The following is an 18,172-nucleotide window of genomic DNA, read 5'->3' as shown; positions in this document are numbered from 1 at the left end:
AGCTTGCAGTGAGCCATGATCGCACCACTGCACTCCAGCCTGGGCGACAGAGCAAGACTCCGTCTCAAAAAAAAAAAAAAAAAAAAAAAAGAAAAAAAGAATATTAGTAGTACAGTGGTAGACACAAATAGCTAGATTTTCAATATTGAACAAGTATTTTATAAATAAATTTATAGAACAGTATTGTGTATGGAATAGTTTTCTTTAAAGCTTACATCCTTAACAATTAGAGTAAAAAAAAAAAACCTGTGATAACATTCTTTACCTTTTTTTTTTCCTTTTTTCTCTTTTTAGGCCTCATTGCTACGATTTCAGAGTACCCTGGTAATAGCTGAGCATGCAAATGATTCCCTAGCACCCATTACTTTAAATACTATTACTGCAGCCACACGCCTTGGAGGTGAAGTGTCCTGCTTAGTAGCTGGAACCAAATGTGACAAGGTGAGAAATTTTTAAGGTCAGCCATAGCAAATATAATCTCCATCAAGAGACAGGAAAAGATGGCAACAGAGAATTATGTTGAGGACTGTAACCCAAACTGGGCTCTAATCCTCATTAAATGGCCAGTGTCACAACCATTACCATGTGTGAAAAAGGAACTAAAAGGTTTCCTCACTAAGTATTTTATCTTTTGAAATGAGATAGAATACTTGATTTAGTTCCACTGGCACCATCATGTGCCATCAGGTACCAAGTAGAATGATAATATTTGAGTCCCCTTAGAGGTTAATAACTGATCTCTTTTTTGTGTTGATGAATATACTTGCTAATTGCTTCTAATTCCTGAAAGTGGTAAATCTGGACAATGTAATATGGATGTTTTAATTGGTAGAAGAATTTGAATGTTAAGTACTATTCTTTCCAAACTCTAGCTGGTACTAAAAGATGTTGTTATTTTTTGTTGTTGTTGTTGTTGTTGCTGTTGTTGAAATCAGATGATAACAGCTTGGGACACTAACCCTCTAGAAAGGTGCGAGGATATGATTTGCAGGGTCTGTGCCACTAGGCTGCAATGTAGATGAGTGCTTCAATTAAGCTTACATAGCTTGAGCCACCAGTTCCCTCTCACATGGTATAGGAGTTGCTGAGTGTGTAGTTGGGGGCTTAAACTTCACAGAGGAATAAATCTGAAGGGAGTATGTTTTGAGGATTTTATGTTTTATTAAATAAGTGATGCTGGCCGGGCATGGTGGCTTATGCCTGTGATCTCAGGACTTTGGGAGGCTGAGGTGGGTGGATCAGTTGAGGTCAGGTGTTTGAGACCAGCCTGGGCAACATGGTGAAACCGTGTCTCTACTAAAAATATAAAAATTAGCCGGTGTGGTGGTGCGTGCCTGTAGTCCCAGCTACTTGGAAGGCTGAGGCACGAGAACCACTTGAACCTGGGTGGCAGAGGTTGCAATAAGCAGAGATTGTACCACTGCACTCCAGCCTGGGTAACAAAGTGAGACTGTCTCAAAAAATATATTAAAAATAACAATAATTCAGAGCATGTGAGAATGCAGATTCATACTGCTGATGTTGCTTCTGATTTTTTACGTGAACTTGATATCTTAAAAGAACATATTATGGTGGGCTTATGTTTAGTTATGTGGGTTTCTTTACCCAATTCCTGCTAACAACTATAGAATCTTACATAGTTGATACAGCCACAATGTGTGATGTGTGATGGCTAAGCTATCTATTTGTATGTATGTATTAGCCACAGTATATGATGGCTAAGCCATCTTTTTGGTTTCCCTGTTTTTGGATATGTAGGAATTTGTGATTTGTTGTTTGTTTTGCTGTGATTTAAAATAATTATTGTAATGTTACTTTAAAAATACTTTGATGCTTTATACTACTTTGAGAAGAATCAAATAGAAATCATCTTCTGTACTCAGTTACAATCCTAACCTGTCATGTTCTAATTTTAAAGAAAACAACTAATACCTATATGAAGAGATCATTAATAGAGTTCAGCTTTATAGCATTTTATTCAGCTATTTGTCATAAACAGCAAGTTATTCTTCTGTATAATGCCAGCAGTTTTTGCCAGTAAAAACAAGAGAGTTTCAATGGGAAAATTCTGCCCCATTTTCTATCCCATGCTGCTATGCAGCTACATTGCGATTAACTGAGTTTCTTAATTGGGAATTCTCTTAAAGTTTGAGAAGCTAAATTCTGCTGCATCCATAATAGAGGGCCTCTGTAGTACAAAATGGTATGCCGGTGAACACTTGGTTTAGGAGAGGTATTTTTGCAGTGCGTCCTTTCTTCATGGAATATTGTTGCAAGCTAACAGTTCATATGAGGGTAGCAGAAGGCACAGCCGTTTAATCCTACTCATCAGTGAATCAATGAATCTGTTTGGAGGTAAACAAGGAGACAGAAGACGATAGTATGACTGATATGACTTAGCTAAAGTGGAAACCAGCCATGATGTAATAAAGATACTTTAAAAGGGGAAATCTAATTGCCTTCTGAATATAGAAAATCTGAATGATCACAAAGCTTTCTCAGAACCCCGTTCTGATTCTAAACAGGAAAAATGAAGAATTAAAATAGGAAATATTTAGCTTTGTCATAGATAAATGTGTGTATGTGGGCAGGAACTCAGTGGTTGACAATGGGATGTTACTAAGAGAACTTCATTTTCACCATTTCCAGGATATTGAACTTAACACTTGGATTGAACCAAAAGTAAAAAGCACAGTTTATAACTAAATTTGAATAAAGAGCCATGTTGATTTTGGTTTGTCAATTAGCACTTTTCTTTTTCAAGGCAGGAATATTTGTTGAAATGCTTGGTAGTTGGACAGTGTGAGGTCAGTCAGTAGTAAGATCTATTGGCATTAGATTTTCTTTGTTAAGGAATGTATTTTAATATTTTAATCCTTTTTTTGTTTGTTTGTTTGAGACGGAGTTTCACTCTTTTGCCCAGTCTGGAGTAAAGTGGTGTGATCTTGGCTCACTGTAACCTCTGCTTCCTGGGTTCAAGTGATTCGCTTGCCTCAGTCTCCCAAGTAGCTGGGATTACAGGCACCCACCACCATGCCTAGCTAATTTTTGTATTTTTAGTAGAGATGAGGTTTCACCATGTTGGCCAGGCTGGTCTCGAACTCCTGACTCCAGTGATCCACCTGCCTCAGCCTCTCAAAGTGCTGGGTTTACAGGCTTGAGCCACTGTGCCCAGCCAGAATATGTTTTAATTCTTAACTGGCCCTTTTGCTAATAAGAGTAATTTTTACAGTTGGCCATTAAGATTTTATGATCTGTTGATATTTATAGTGGTGGCTTTATTTGTATATTTCTGATAGATGGATAATTAGGAACTTATCTTTTAATCACAGGTGGCACAAGATCTCTGTAAAGTAGCAGGCATAGCAAAAGTTCTGGTGGCTCAGCATGATGCGTACAGAGGCCTACTTGCAGGTGAGGTTTTCCAGTGGAAAAATATGTCATGTGTAAATTATGCTTGAATATATGATTATGAAAGTATTCCAAAATATTTTTTATCAAATGTGTTTAATTCTCAGAGGAACTGACACCATTGATTTTGGCAACTCAGAAGCAATTCAATTACACACACATCTGTGCTGGAGCATCTGCCTTCGGAAAGGTGAGAAGGTTGAGAATGTGGAATCTGATGTCACTGCTTGAAGGGGTTAGATTTCATTGTGCTGAAAGTGTGCAACAGACTGTTTATATAGCCAATCTGGATTTATCTGAATTGATGTGGTAGTTTTGCTAAAATTTATTCTTTCAAGATTTTGTCATAATTTTCTGTTAAAAAACTACCATTTCCAGGTTTTCAAATTAAGTTGTGGAGAAAACTCTAATTAGGCTATTATTTTAAAATTTTCTGCGTTTAAAAGTAATGAATTCTGCTTGCATGTGAGAGAGAGCGAGCGAGCAAACGAACAAGAGTCATTTGTATTAGTAGCCCGTTTTAAGAGATGGTTTATTTGGGTGGCTGATGGATATCTAGAAAAGCCAAATTTTATCTACATGGGGAATTTGGAAAGGGCTGTGTAGTGGTTGAAGACATCCTTAAGGTAAAGAAAGCCGTAATCTGATCATGTGCATTGTGATGTGTCTGAAGAATGAGTGTGTTACCAGATGGGTAGCAGTCTACATAAAGTTAAAAATGGAGTGGAAGAGTGTAATGGGAGCCTAAGACAAGGAATGTGTCATGGATTTTTCTTGCTCTCTGTGGCCGTGAGTGTTATCTTAGCTCTCTTTTCTTTTATTCCATTCTTAATAAGGTGTCATTTTTAGTCTTTATTTTTACTTTTTTTTTTTTTTTGAGATGGTGTCTTACTTTTGTTGCCCAGGCTGGAGTGCAGCAGCATGATCTCAGCTCACTGCAACCTCCACCTCCTGGATTCAAGCCATTCTCCTGCCTCAGCCTCCTGTGTAGCTGGGATTATGGGTGTGTGCCACCATACCTGGCGAATTTTTGTATGTGTAGTAGAGACGGGGTTTCGCCGTGTTGAACAGGCTGGTCTTGAACTCCTGACCTCACGTGATCTGCCTGCCTCAGCCTCACTCTGTTGCCCAGACTGGAGTGCAGTGGCACGATTGTAGCTCAACATACCCTCCAGCTTGTGGGCTCAAACGATCCTCCTATCCTAGCCTTCTGAGTGGCTAGGACTACAGGTACATGCCCAGCTAATTTTTAAATTTTTTGTATAAATGTAGTCTCCCTATGTTGTTCGGGCTGGTGTTAAACTCCTGGCCTCAAGTCATCCTCTCATTTCAGCCTCCCAAAGTGCTAGGATTATAGACATGAGCCCCTGTGCTTAGCCTATTTTTACTTTTAAAAATTGTGAAATAAGTTATACACGAATACATCCTTATTAGGAAGAATGCGTGTAGTACAGCAGTGTGCAGAGCAAGGTGTCAAAGTCCTGCTTTCTTATTCCCAACTCACCCTCCCCTCTTTAGGAGTATAGCTGTTAACAATTGTACATTCTTTTAGGCCTCCTTCTGTGGATTTTTAAATTACAGTACATGTACAGCTATATATTTTTTACTTCTAAAATGGAATAATATGGCATGAATTGTTTTGTGACTAGTAGCTTTTACTTAAGAGTATGACTTGGGCAGGGTGCAGTGGCTGACGCCTGTAATCCCAGCACTTTGGGAGGATCGTCTGAGCCCAGGAGTTCTAGACCAACCTGGGCAATACAGTGAGACCTCATCTCTACAAAAAAAAAAAAAAAAAAAAAAGAAAAAGAAATAAATATTAGCTGAGTATGGTGGTGCACACCTGTAGTCCCAGCTGCTTGGGAGGCTGAGGTGGGAGGATTGCTTGAGCCCAGAAGGTTGAGGCTGCAATAAGCTGAGATCACACTGCTGCACTCTAGCCTGTGCTCCAGGGTGACAGAGCAACACCATCTCAAGAAAAAAAAAAAAAAGAGTATGACTTTGGCTCATAATGTTTCTCTCTTTTTTGTGGCTGCATAAGATTCTATAATTAGCTAAGGACAGTTAACTTGTTTCCAGTTTTTTGCATTTATATACTTTGCTGCAAGAAAACATGCTCATGCGTGTATCTGTGTACACATCGGCTGGAATTTATTTACATTAGAGTTCTAGAAGTGAAATCACTGAGTCAAATGCTATGTGGTTTAAAAAATTTGATACCTATTGCTTAATTACCAACACTTGGTAGTATACATTTTAACATTTTTCCCCCAGTCTGATGGGTGAAAAAATCTTTGTGGACCATTCTGTCTCTGAGAGTTGTGATTGTATATTGGATGATTTAAATAATTTCATGAGCCTTGAGTTTCTTTCTATGATGACAGTTCACCTAACAGAGTGTTAGACCATGAAAGGGTGTTTGTCATTAGCTAGATTTTAGTACTCTGGCCATGATTGCTATGTTGTGACAGATGGGAGTTTTGAGAATAAGGGTCATATAATAGTAGCTGGTCGTGCGGCCTGTAAATGGGTTTTGAATGAGAAATGTCTATCAGAAGAAGCCAAACAATTTGCTGTATGATAGTCCTTCACCAGCTGTGGTTTTGAGATAACACACTTTTATACTTGTCTACTAGAATTTTAAAATGTCATTTTGTATGCACAAAAAGAACTCAATTATTGCTTCTGCTTCCCAGAAACCATGCAGGCAGCCTGTTGGATGGGATATATTTTTAATAGGATAGATATTTGTGTACCATCCACCCTCAGGACATTTAGATGGAAGACCAGATTCAGGAAAACATACTTTTTAAGTACCATGGTAAAATTTCTTGAAGATATGTTAAGACAAGGGATAATGAAAATACAAAAGACATTAAATTTTGAGCAATTTAGAAATTTCTAAAACTTTAAAAAGAGGCAAAGTCTGCATAACATAAAAATTGTAAGATAATCTGTTCAGCCAAGTAACTATTCCAATAATAATTCCTGAACAGTTAAAGAAGGTGGTTCAGGAGGAGGGTTACTTACTGAAGCTAACTTTAAATACTGACAAATCTGGTTTTTAAACTAGATTAAGTAAGTGCTTCAGGATGGGCATGATGGCTCATGCCTGTAATCCCAGCACTTTGGGAGGCCAAGGCAGGAGGATCGGTTGAGGCCAGGAATTCGAGACCAGCCTGGACAACAAAGCAAGACCCCGTCTCTACAGGAAAAAACAAAACATAAAAGAAAATGAGCTGGGTGCGGTAGCATGTGCCTGTAGTCCCAGCTACTCAGGAGGCCGAGGCAGAATAATCTCTTGAGCCCAGGAGTTCAAGGTTATAGTGAGCTATGATCACACCACTGCAACTTCAGCCTGGGTGACAAAATGAGACCCTGTTTCCAAAAAAAAAAAAAAAAGAAGAAGTAACTGGGACTTGGGGAACTGTGACTTGGGTTCCTGCTACTAAGGACAAAGTTAGCACATGCATCTATTTCAGTACTAGCACAAGAACACACCTTTAATTTATTTTTGTTGCTTTTTAAATACGTACTACACAGACTGTTCTTCAGGTTAGTGTTATTTTTCTTTTTTTTTTTTTTTCTTTTGAGGCAGAGTCTCGCTCTGTCACCCAGGCTGGAGTGCAGTGGTACGGTATCAGCTCACTGCAACCTCCGTCTCCCAGGTTCAAGCAATTCTCATTCTCATGCCTCAGTCTCCTGAGTGGCTGGGACTACAGGCATACACCACCATCCCCAGCTAATTTTTTGTATTTTTAGTAGAGATGGTGTTTCACCATGTTGGCCACATTGGTCTCAAACTCCTGGCCTCCTGGTCTCAAACTCAGCCTCCCAAAGTGCTGGGGTTACAGGCATCAGCCACTGTACCTGGCCTTATTCTTTTTTTGTGCAATATCAATTTAAACAAAAGGTAAAATGTCTGCTTTGAATGTTTTTATATACGTTAAGTTAATATGTACGAGTATAATCTTTTTCAGTATTTGAGAATTTTACCACCCTTCTAAATTTGTTCTATCTTTTCTTATCTAAATTCAATAGTCCACAACTGTCACACTTGGTAATTGATGTTTATTATAGTAAATTTCATATGTCATAATTCAATATGTTGCATTAAGGTGGCTTAATACTGTGAAACTCATATGACTCTTAATGTAGTTAGAGTAATGGTAGGTACTCAATCTCAAAGCCTATTTAAAAAGCTGTGCTTGAAGTTGTATATCCAAAGGTGCACATGAAATATAAAATATTTGAATTAAAATTTCTACAGAATATGCATTTAGAATATGTCATTACTGATCATATATAGTCATCCATCACTGTGTATGTGTGTAACTCACTGCTTATTTTGCTTTTAGAACCTTTTGCCCAGAGTAGCAGCCAAACTTGAGGTTGCCCCAATTTCTGACATCATTGCAATCAAGTCACCTGACACATTTGTGAGAACTATTTATGCAGGTGAGTACTCAAGGAAGATAATTAATCGACATGTTAAATTTTAGTGAAAAGCATAAATTAATCTTGAAGGTAAATTTTAAATCAAGCCATACAATTGCTTTAAGTGGACCATCTTAAAGGTTTCTGAGGAAAATTTTAGTCTAGAATTGCTGGTGGCCCTTGACATGGCATTCTCTTTGATGGATCTCAAGCACAGCGATTTCCTGCCTGTTTATTGAGTTTGTAGAGTGGTATTTTCCTAGTGGTTAATAAAAATTAGATTCACTATTTAATATATTTTGTAAGTGGTACCTGGAAAAGCAAAACTTAAAAAAAATAGTATTCTCAATCTTTACTTCTTCTACTTCATTTCCATCAGCATTAAGAAATTCATTTTAGCCAGCTGCAGTGGCTCGTGCCTATAATCCCAGCACTTTGGCAGGCTGAGGTGGGAGGATTACTTGAACTCAGGAGTTCGAGGCTATCCTGGGCAACATAATAAGACCCTATCTCAAAAAATAAATAATTAGCTAGGCATGGTGGCATGTGCCCGTAGTCATAGATACTTGGGAGGCTGAGGTGGGAGGATTGCTTGAGCCAGAAGGTCAGGGCTATAGTGAGTTGTGATCATGCCACAGCACTCCAGCCTGGGCAACAGAGCAAGACCCTGTCTCAAGAAAAAAAGAAAATAAATTCATTTCAGTGTCTCTTCAGTCGATTGATCTTTTGCTTAGCAAACTGGTCTCTAGTGGGGTTGGAGAAGGCAGTGAACTCTTCGTTTTTTTTCTGATTAAAGTTGTGTATTTCACTATAAATGGCTAATTCTCAAATTAGACTTTTCATCTTCCATAATGTTTGTGGGAAAACATTTTGTCATGGTTTGGGTTACTGTTAATGTGATAGCTAATCCAGAGTGTCTCAAATCCTCTTAAAATCTTGGCACATCCATACCTGTTCTTTATGACCTGTTGTGTTTTCAAGATATTCCTCCTTCAGCATGCATAGTAGCTACATTCTTATTAAGTTGTTGCAGCTCATAGTTTTGAGTTACTGATTGTATTGTTTTTGGAGAAGGAAGCTTTGTTCATATTCCTTTTAGGGGTGTAGCGTACCTTCTTAGTGTGGGTGCCTGTTCCAGTTTCTTCCTTCTAGGCATGGTAGTACCTGTCCTGCTTTTAAAGACATCCAGGGTTATACAAATGTCTACTGATATGTTTCTTCACTGTTATGGTCCACTTTTTCCTATACTTAATAGAGTTAGAAGACAACTGGTCAAGAGTTATTTCTTGCCTTGTCTATGAAGTAAATTCCAAGCTCAAAGGAATGCTCGTTTTGTTGCCTTTTGTTGTTGCTTTTAAAAAATAGATTGTATGTTTCAGGAAATGCTCTATGTACAGTGAAGTGTGATGAGAAAGTGAAAGTGTTTTCTGTCCGTGGAACATCTTTTGAAGCTGCAGCAACAAGTGGCGGTACTGCCAGTTCAGAAAAGGGTGAGTGTTCATTTGGAGTTTTTTGGTTTTTCTTATTTTTTTAATTCATAGACTGTATTATAATGAGAGATTACCTCTGCTTACATTTCTAATGCATAGTATTTGAAAGTTCAATTTAAATGATATTCCTAAGCTTATATAAAAATAATAAATATATATAACTTGCATCTTTTTTCACATTATCTTTGGTACTAGGATAGTTGCTTTGGTAGATCAAGGGAGTGGGAGACAGGATCTATTAAGATTAAGCTTTTTTACTCTTGTCGCTGTTTCCTATTATATTTGGGTGATTCAATATAACAGAAGAATGTAACAGTAAACATGTGGAGGGTGTTACACTTTAACATATATAGTGTCTCATTTGGACCTCATAGAAAGAAAGTTATTCCATATTCAGACTCAGAGAATTAAATGATTTCTCAAGTCATACAACTAATGTGGCAAAGGCTGGAATTTAGTCTCCTTAAGTCTTTCCATTATCGGAGAGAATTAATTAGGAGCACCAAAAATTCACATTAATTAAATTTCATGGAATTATATACTTGTGTGTTTCTCTTGAAAATAATTATTGTTATAGAACTTGAAATCATAGTCGTTGTTTTATTATATGTGTTAATGTATGCAGCATCAAGTACTTCACCAGTGGAAATATCAGAGTGGCTTGACCAGAAATTAACAAAAAGTGATCGACCAGAGCTAACAGGTGCCAAAGTGGTGGTATCTGGTGGTAAGTGAAATATTAATCTTAAAAGATGTAAACTTAAAATACTTTGATTTTTTTTTTTTTTTAGTATTTATTTTAGAGGTACACAAATCTTTTTCAAATATAAGAAGTTGGGAAGTTTTGGGTATTATTCCCATTTAACCAATTAGGAAAATGAAATTATGAGCATAATACACAGTTTGGGGTTTCTGTTGCACAACTAGTCACTGGCACCAGGGGGAGCATGGTGTAAATCTCATCTCCATAGCTTTGCCACTTGGTACCGTCTTACTGATGCACTTCCATGTATTCTGCAGAGTATGGTTGGCTTCTGAATTATAGATAGAACTGGCTGGAATTTCAGGGCCATCTTGTGTGTAATTCCTACCCTTCTTTCCACTTGGAAAGATTTCCAGAGTTATCCATGTCTTTGTGTATAACTCTTTGAAAGTTTCTTAACATTTAATATCAAAACTGTTAATACTGCATAAGACATGCTTATTTTTGTACATCATGCTCCTTGTCTTTAAGAACAATGATTTTTTTTATGGCCCACTGACTAACTTTTTGAAAAAATAAGGACTGCTATGCTTTTTAAATCCTTGCAAATTAAACATCCAACAAAATAAGCTTTCAGACAGCCTTCTGTTGCAAGTGGCATTGAGAAAAAATCATTTAATATTTTGAAGTGATATATCTGACTTGTTTTTTCTTTTCTTTTTTTCTTTTTGAGATGGAGTTTTGCTCTTGTTGCCTAGGCTGGAGTGTAATGGCACAATTTCAGCTCACTGCCACCTCCTGGGTTCAAGCGATTCTCCTGCCTCACCCTCCCAGGTAGCTGGGATTACAGGCATGCGCCACTACGCCTGGCACGGTGACTCACACCTGTAATCTCAGCACTTTCAGAGGCCGAGGTGGGTGGATCACCTGAGGTCAGGAGTTGGAGACCAGCCTGGCCAACATAGTGAAACCCCGTCTGTACTAAAAATACAAAAAATTAGCTGGGCATGGTGGTGGATGCCTGTAGTCCCAGCTACTTGGGAGGGTGAGGCAAGAGAATTGCTTGAACCTGGGAGGCTGAGATTGCAGTGAGCCGAGATCGTGCCATTGTATTCCAGCCTGGGCAACAAGAGTGAAACTTCGTCTAAATAATAATAATAATAATAATAATAATAATAATAATAATTTTGTATTTTATACAACAAAAAGCACTAGGCCCTGACTTGTTTATTCACTTATTTATTCAATAAATGTATATTGGTTATCTGTTCTATGACAAGCTTATTGCCAAGTGCTGGAGAAACAGATGAAAAGGCAGAATGCTCTTCCTCTCGAGGAGTTTAAAGTCCTTGAGATGACTCCCATTCAAATAATAACTTTATGCAGTCATTCAGAGAAATTTATTGAGCATCTATTATATGTAGAGTTTTGCTAAATGTTGAGATATGGCAGTGACCAAGATAGATATAGATCCTGAAATTAAAGAGTTTTTATTCTAGTGGGAAAAAAACTCATATTAATTACATAATTAGTTAACTAGTTAATTATAGTATGTGGAATGCTTTATAGAAGTATAGGAGTGTGATAGGAGAGGTCAGAAAAGGTTTTATAGAGGAGGTGACCTGCTTAATATGGCAGTTACATAATATGAAAATTTACTCCAGTATATAAAATAGCAAAATTATTCTAGAATGAATTTGATGTTTGCTTAATTTTTTTGTTTTGTTTTGTTTTTTCATCTTTTTAAATGAGGTCGAGGCTTGAAGAGTGGCGAGAACTTTAAGTTGTTGTATGACTTAGCAGATCAACTACATGCTGCAGGTAAAGTTATTTTCCTTAGTAGAAAGATATTCCCTCTTTGTTGGAAATATTTTTTCTTCATTATTTCCTTTTTGTGTAAGTCTTTCAACCCTACAAATTATTTTACTTTCTGGATTTTTCAGTTTTTCTCTTTGAACCAGTTTTTCTTAAGCCTCCAAGCAAATGGTATATAGCATTCAGTGAGGAGAAGGCCTCCTAGTATCCCTTACATTTGCCTGATCTTAGTAGGTTTTTTTCTTCACTTTAAAAATAATGAAATGGGCCAGGCACAGTAATGCTCATCTGTAATCCTAGCACTTTAGGAGGCTGAGGCAGGGGGATTGCTTGAACCCAGGAATTTGAGACCAGCCCTAGCAATGTAGTGAGACCCCATCTCTACAAAATTTAAAAATTAGCCAGGCATATTGGTGTGTGCTTGTAGTCCCAAGTACTTGGGAGGCTAAGGTGGAAGGATTGCTTGAGCTTGAGAGGTGGAGGCAGCAGGGCACTGTGGTTGTGCCACTGCATTCCAGCCTGGGCAACAGAGTGAGGTCCTGTCTCAAAAATAATAATAAAAGACAAAATAATGAAATGTTAGTTTCAGTGCCTACTTCAGATTCAGGAACACCCTGGTTTTTCATCTTTTTTTGGTGGTCTTAATATAAATCTTATACAAATAGAAATACATTTAAAGTTTTTAAGTTCATAGTTAAAAATTTAAAACTGTAGTTAACCATTTATAGGTAAGGTAGAACCTATTGCTAAAAGTGCATTGATGAGAAGAGAGTGATGTTTTTTGAAAAACCAAAAAAATTTAAGCCAGGCGTGGTAGCATGTGTCTGTAATCCCAGATACTTGGGAGGCTAAGTTAGGAGGATTGCTTGAGCCTAAGAGTTTGAGACCAGCCTAGGCAACATAATTGAGACCCTGTTTCGAAAAAAAATCTTTTTAAAGACATTTGATTATTTTTGAATTATACAGTCACTACGATGAATATATATTAAAATGTCCCAATTCTATCATCTCACCCTCCTTTTAAGAGTTTTACATATAACTTTCCAGGGTTTTCCTGTAACTTTCTGTGGTTTTCCTGTGCATTTCTATTACATAACATGTGTACCCATAAAAACAGTAATAGTTTTGTCAGAATAAAGGCATTATATAGACACTGTATAATCAGATGGTAGTATTTCAGGGTTTATTTTCATTCATTCTTTCTTTGAACAAGTATTAAGTGTCTGCCGTATTCCAGGTACTATTTTAGGTGCTATTAGTTTATTTTGGCTACAGTAATAAGTTACTACAAACTTGGTAGCTTAAAGCAACAAAGTTTTTCTCTCACAGCTTTGGAGGCCAGAGGTGTGTTGAAGTGTTATCAGGGGCCATACTCCCTCTGGGGGCTCTAGGAGATAATCTGTTATTTTCCTCTTCCAGCTTCTGATGGGTACTCTGATATTCCTGGGCTTGTGGCCACATCACTACAACTTCTGCCTCTGTCTTCTGATCATCTTCTCTGTGGGACTGCATTCAATCTCCTTCTGTGTCCCTCTTATAAGGATACATGCCGGGCGCAGTGTCTCATGCCTGTAATCCCAGCACTTTGGGAGGCCAAGGTGGGCGGATCACCTGAGGTCCAGAGTTCGAGATTAGCCTGGCCAACATGGTGAAACCCCGTCTGTACCAAAAATATAAAAATTAGTTTGGTGTGGCGGCGCACACCTGCAATCCCAGCTACTTGTGAGGCTGAGGCAGGAGAATTCCTTGAACCCAGAAGGCAGAGGTTGCAGTGAGCTGAGATTGTGCCACTGTACTCCAGCCTGGGTAACAGAGCGGGACTCCGTCTCAAAAACAAAAAAGATATGTGTAATGGCATTTAGGGCCCACGTAGATAATCCAGGATAAACTCCCTCTCAAGATCCTTAGCTTTATATCATATCTGCTGCCACGTAGGTAATATTCACAGGTTCTGGGGATTAGGACATGAATATATCTTTGGAGGGGCCATTTTCTTGCCTACTACAGACACTAACACAATAAATTAGTAAATAATATAATATGGGCCAGGTGTGGTGGCTTACTCCTGTAGTCACCTGAGGTCAGGAGTTTGAGACCAGCCTGGCCAACATGGAGAAACCCCGTCTCTACTAAAAGATACAAAAATTAGCTGGGCATGGTGGTGCGTGCCTATAGTCCCAGCTACTTGGGAGACTAAGGCAGGAGAAACGCTTGAACCTGGGAGGCAGAGGTTGCAGTGAGCAGAAATCATGTCACTGCACCCCAGCCTGGGCAACAGGGCGAGACTCTGTCTCAAAAAAAAAAAAAAAAACAAAAGAGAGTCGTAAGTGTTAGGGAGACTAATAGAATGGGTAATGGGGGTGAGAATTGGAGGGCAAGATTGAAGTTTAAAATAAGGTAGCCAGATTTGGCCTTAATGAGAAAGAGACATTTGGCTGGGTGTGGTGGCTCATGCCTGGAATCCCAGCAGTTTGGGAGGCCAAGATGGGTGGATCAGTTGAGACCAGGAGTTCAAGACCAATCTGGCCCACATGTTGAAACCCCACCTCTACTAAATACAAAAATTAGCTGGGTGTGGTGGCACACACCTGTAGTCCTGGCTACTCAGGTGGCTGAGGTGGGAGGATCACTTGAACTGTGAGGTGGAGGTTGCAGTGAGCTAAGATTGTGCCACTGCACTCCGGCCTGGGTGACAGAGACACTCTAAAAAAAAAAAAAAAAGGCACCTGAACAAAGGTTTGAAGGAGGTGAGGAAGCGACCCATGAGGAGATCTAGGGGAGAGTGCTCCAGACCAGAGCAACCAGTAGAGTGCAGAGAGCCTGTCTAAGGCAGGAACACATCTGGCCTATTTGACGAATAGGAAGAAGGCCAATGTTGGAATGGAAAGTGCAAAAGAGAAAGTAGTAAGAGATAAAACTGGGCGGCAACACAAGACAGATCACACAGGGCCTTATAGGACATTGTAAAGAGATTACTTTTCTCTGAATGAAATGGGGAGCCATTTCAAGGTTTGAGCAGAAGAATGACATGATCTAACACATTTTTAAAGGATCACTTTGGCTGCAGTTTTAAGAATAAGCTGTAGGGGGTAAGTACAGTAATGGGGAGATCATTTAGCAGGCTATATCAGTCATGTAGGTGAGAGATACTCATGGTTTGGACCAGGGTAGCTGCAGTCGATGTGGGGAGAAATTGTCAGTTTTGAGATATATATTTGAAGGTAGAGACAAAGGATTTCCCGACAGATTGGATGTGGATTATGAGAGAAAGTATTTGTCCTGGTGAGTGGTAGGGTGGAGTTACAGTTAGCTGAGATAAGGAATATCTCGAGTGAAGCAGTTTCCAGGGAGAGATCAGGAGTTCAGTTTTGGGCATGTTAATTTTTGCGATGTCTAATAACAGACACTGAGTAGACAAGTCAATTAAGCAGTTGGTATAGGAGTGTGGAGTTCTATGGAGAAGTTTGGGCTAGAGATACATATTTGGGAATCAGTTCATTTGGATGATATTGAAAGCCATGAGACTGGATGAAATTACCAAGGGAGGGAGTATAGATAAAAAAGAGGTCCCAGGCTAGGTGCAGTGGTGTGAGCCTGTAGTCCCCACTACTCAGGAGGCTAAGGCAGGAGGATCTCTTGAGCCCAGGAGTTTGAGGCTGTATTGTGTTATGACTGTGCCTGTGAATAGCTACTGCGTTACAGCCTGGGCAACAGAATGAGACTTTGTCTCTTAAGGAGAAAAAAAAAAAAAAGTCTCAGGACTGAGCCATAAACACTGTATGATTAAGAGCTAAGAGAGAAAAGGAGAAAGAAGACCAAAAAGGAGTAGTAAGTTAGTCTAGACAGCCAGGAGAGAGGCTATGTTTTGAAACCCATGTGGAGTGTTTCATTGAGGAGGAAAAAATTGATCAACTGTGACACACACTTCTAACAGGTCAAGGACGGTAAAGACTGAAGAGTGACTATTGGATTGAACCACTTAGACATCACTGGCTACTTTAAGCAGTTTCAGTGGAGTGTTGGAAGCAAAAGTCTCATTAGAGTGGGTTTAAAAGAATAGTCCTGCCAGGCAGTGACTTGTACCTGTAATCCCAATACTTTGGGAGGCCAAAGTGGGAGGATTGCTTAAGCCTAGGAGTTTAGACCAGCCTGGGCAACATGGCAAAACTCCGTCTCTACAAACAATATCAAAATTAGCCAGGCATGGTGGTATGCACCTGTGGTCCCAGCTGCTTGGGAGGCTGAAGCAGGAGAAATCACTTAAGCCCAGGAGGTTAAGGCTGCAGCAAGCTGTGATTGTGCCACTGCACTCCAGCCTGGGTGACAGAACAAGACCCTGTCTAAGAAAAGAAAATAAAAAATAAAAGGCTAGTCATAGGTAGTGGTTACATGGTTGTGTTCACTGTATGATAATGCTCTGGAGCAGCACATTTGTCTTTTTCTGTATGTAGGTTATATTTTAATGAAAAGGATTTTAGAGATAGAGTGGGAGGCCTGGAGTTGGAGACAGTGAATACAGATAACTTTTTTGAGGGATTTTGCTATATAGGGAAGCAGGGAAATGGATGGTAGCTAGAAGAGGAGTCTGGCCAACAGAGAGACTTCATAAAGCTGGGACAGGTAATAACATGCTTCTGTGCTGATGGGAGTGCTCCAGGAGAGGGAAAAGTAGTCATACTTTTTCCCCTTCACATACTTTTTCATTTCACTCAAGGATATCACTCCAGTAATTCTCCCCTGAGGGAAAAGTCAGAATTACTGGAGTGATGTCTTTGAGTAGACAAGAGAGAATGTGGACATAGCTGCAGGTGGTGGGTAGATGTGTTACTCGGAGCATGTGGAAATTCTCTTTTGATCCTTTCAATTTTTTTTAGTGAATAAGAAGCAAAGTCATCAGTTGAGAATGAGGATGCTAAAGAGGTATAGGAAGTTTGAAGAGAGAAGAAAATACATGAAATTATAGTTTAGGAAACAGTGGGCTAATGAAAGGACTAGGGGAACTTAGTATAACTGCCAGGAATTAAGGCTTATTTATTTAGAGGAAAATATACTTCACATGGTTGGATATTTGATGTTTTTCTCCAGTAATGCTGAACTGCAGGAGAAGAGATACGGAAAAAGTGGAAAGGTTGCTTAATCAGCCAGAGATGGAGGTTTTTCTGAGTGTGTGGTGATGTAAGAGGAGAACAAGGAAGTTGAAGGCATAGCAAAGGAATGATTAGAATGATTGATCTTAGAATTTAAAGTGGGCAAAACAACAGGACAATGGGGGAGAGTGAATAGAATTGTAGATTACTGTGGGGTCAGAGGAATGTTGGAAGTGAATGTCAGCTGGAAAGAGGAGGTCAGAAAGACGCTGAAAATTGAGACTGTTGAGCAATCTTGGTAAAGAAAATGTCTAGGATATGATCATGGGTGTGGCTGAGGTAGAGTGGTGGGCAAGCTCATTGGAGGAGAGTTGTTCAAATCTCCAAGTGTTGAAATCTCCAGGAATTAAGATAAGACTAATGTAGGTCTTTCGGTTTCCAGTCTGGCATATAAGAAGCTTGGAAGTCACCATTTTGTCCTAACAACAAGTGAAAAACTGAACAAACCGAAGAATCAAAACTCATCTTACATCCATAGGAGAAGCGAGGTTGCATGGCAAACTGCTGTCCGTCCCCCAAACTGGAGAAACCAACAAGCAAACACAGATAATCACAACTTCCCAGAGCAGAAATCCAAAAGTAGCAACCTCCACAGGAGCTGGTGGTGGGGTAGGGGAACCTGAACTCTTGTTGATGAATTGCTGGAGGTTCCATGTTAAAAACTCCAGGTGGGCCGGGCATGGTGGCTCATGTCTGTAATCCCAGCACTTTGGGATGCCGAGGTGGGCAGATCACTTGAGGCCAGGAGTTCGAGACCAGCCTGGCCAACATGGTGAAACCCCATCTCTACTAAAAATGTAAAAATTAGTCGGGCATGGCAGCATGCACCTGTAGTCTCAGTTACTTGAGAGGCTGGGGCAGAAGAATCACTTGAACCCTGGAGATGGAGGTTGCAGTGAGCCAAGATCGTACCAATATTCTCCAGCCTGGGCAACAGAGTGAGACTCTGGATTTTTGTTTTTTTGACAAAAAACTCTAGGGGTATCCAGTGTGGGCTCCCAACATTTTTGTGAGTTTTACCTTCAGGAGCTCTTCCTCATGGTGAAAATTAGAGAAAAATCACCTCATGCTTCCAATAAGGGGAGGGGAAAGGGAACCACTTTAAAATATGCCAGAGCATTCTGTTCTTCTTAACAAGGTCTGACCTCCTTCAGGAGGAACTGTTTAAC

The 18,172-nt window shown here is 39.3% G+C and overlaps 1 protein-coding gene across 3 annotated transcripts in view; it reads left to right on the top strand.

The window, feature by feature from the left end:
- ETFA (electron transfer flavoprotein subunit alpha) overlaps nt 1-18,172 on the top strand; it is a 101,921-nt gene that overhangs the window by 16,297 nt on the left and 67,452 nt on the right. For 2 of the 3 annotated variants that reach the window (XM_045395840.3, XM_005560150.5), the window contains 7 exons: nt 295-441; nt 3,333-3,414; nt 3,519-3,601; nt 7,770-7,869; nt 9,228-9,338; nt 9,964-10,065; nt 11,794-11,862. In XM_045395840.3, coding sequence (XP_045251775.1) covers nt 295-441; nt 3,333-3,414; nt 3,519-3,601; nt 7,770-7,869; nt 9,228-9,338; nt 9,964-10,065; nt 11,794-11,862 — 694 coding nt within the window. The remainder of the gene's footprint in view (nt 1-294; nt 442-3,332; nt 3,415-3,518; nt 3,602-7,769; nt 7,870-9,227; nt 9,339-9,963; nt 10,066-11,793; nt 11,863-18,172) is intronic. The other variant, XM_045395841.3, reaches the window with a different exon arrangement.

This window comes from Macaca fascicularis, chromosome 7, assembly GCF_037993035.2.
Source record: "Macaca fascicularis isolate 582-1 chromosome 7, T2T-MFA8v1.1".
In the NCBI taxonomy this organism is placed as follows: domain Eukaryota; kingdom Metazoa; phylum Chordata; class Mammalia; order Primates; family Cercopithecidae; genus Macaca; species Macaca fascicularis.
Note: the sequence above shows the minus strand (reverse complement) of the source record. Positions and strands in the feature narration are given on the sequence as shown.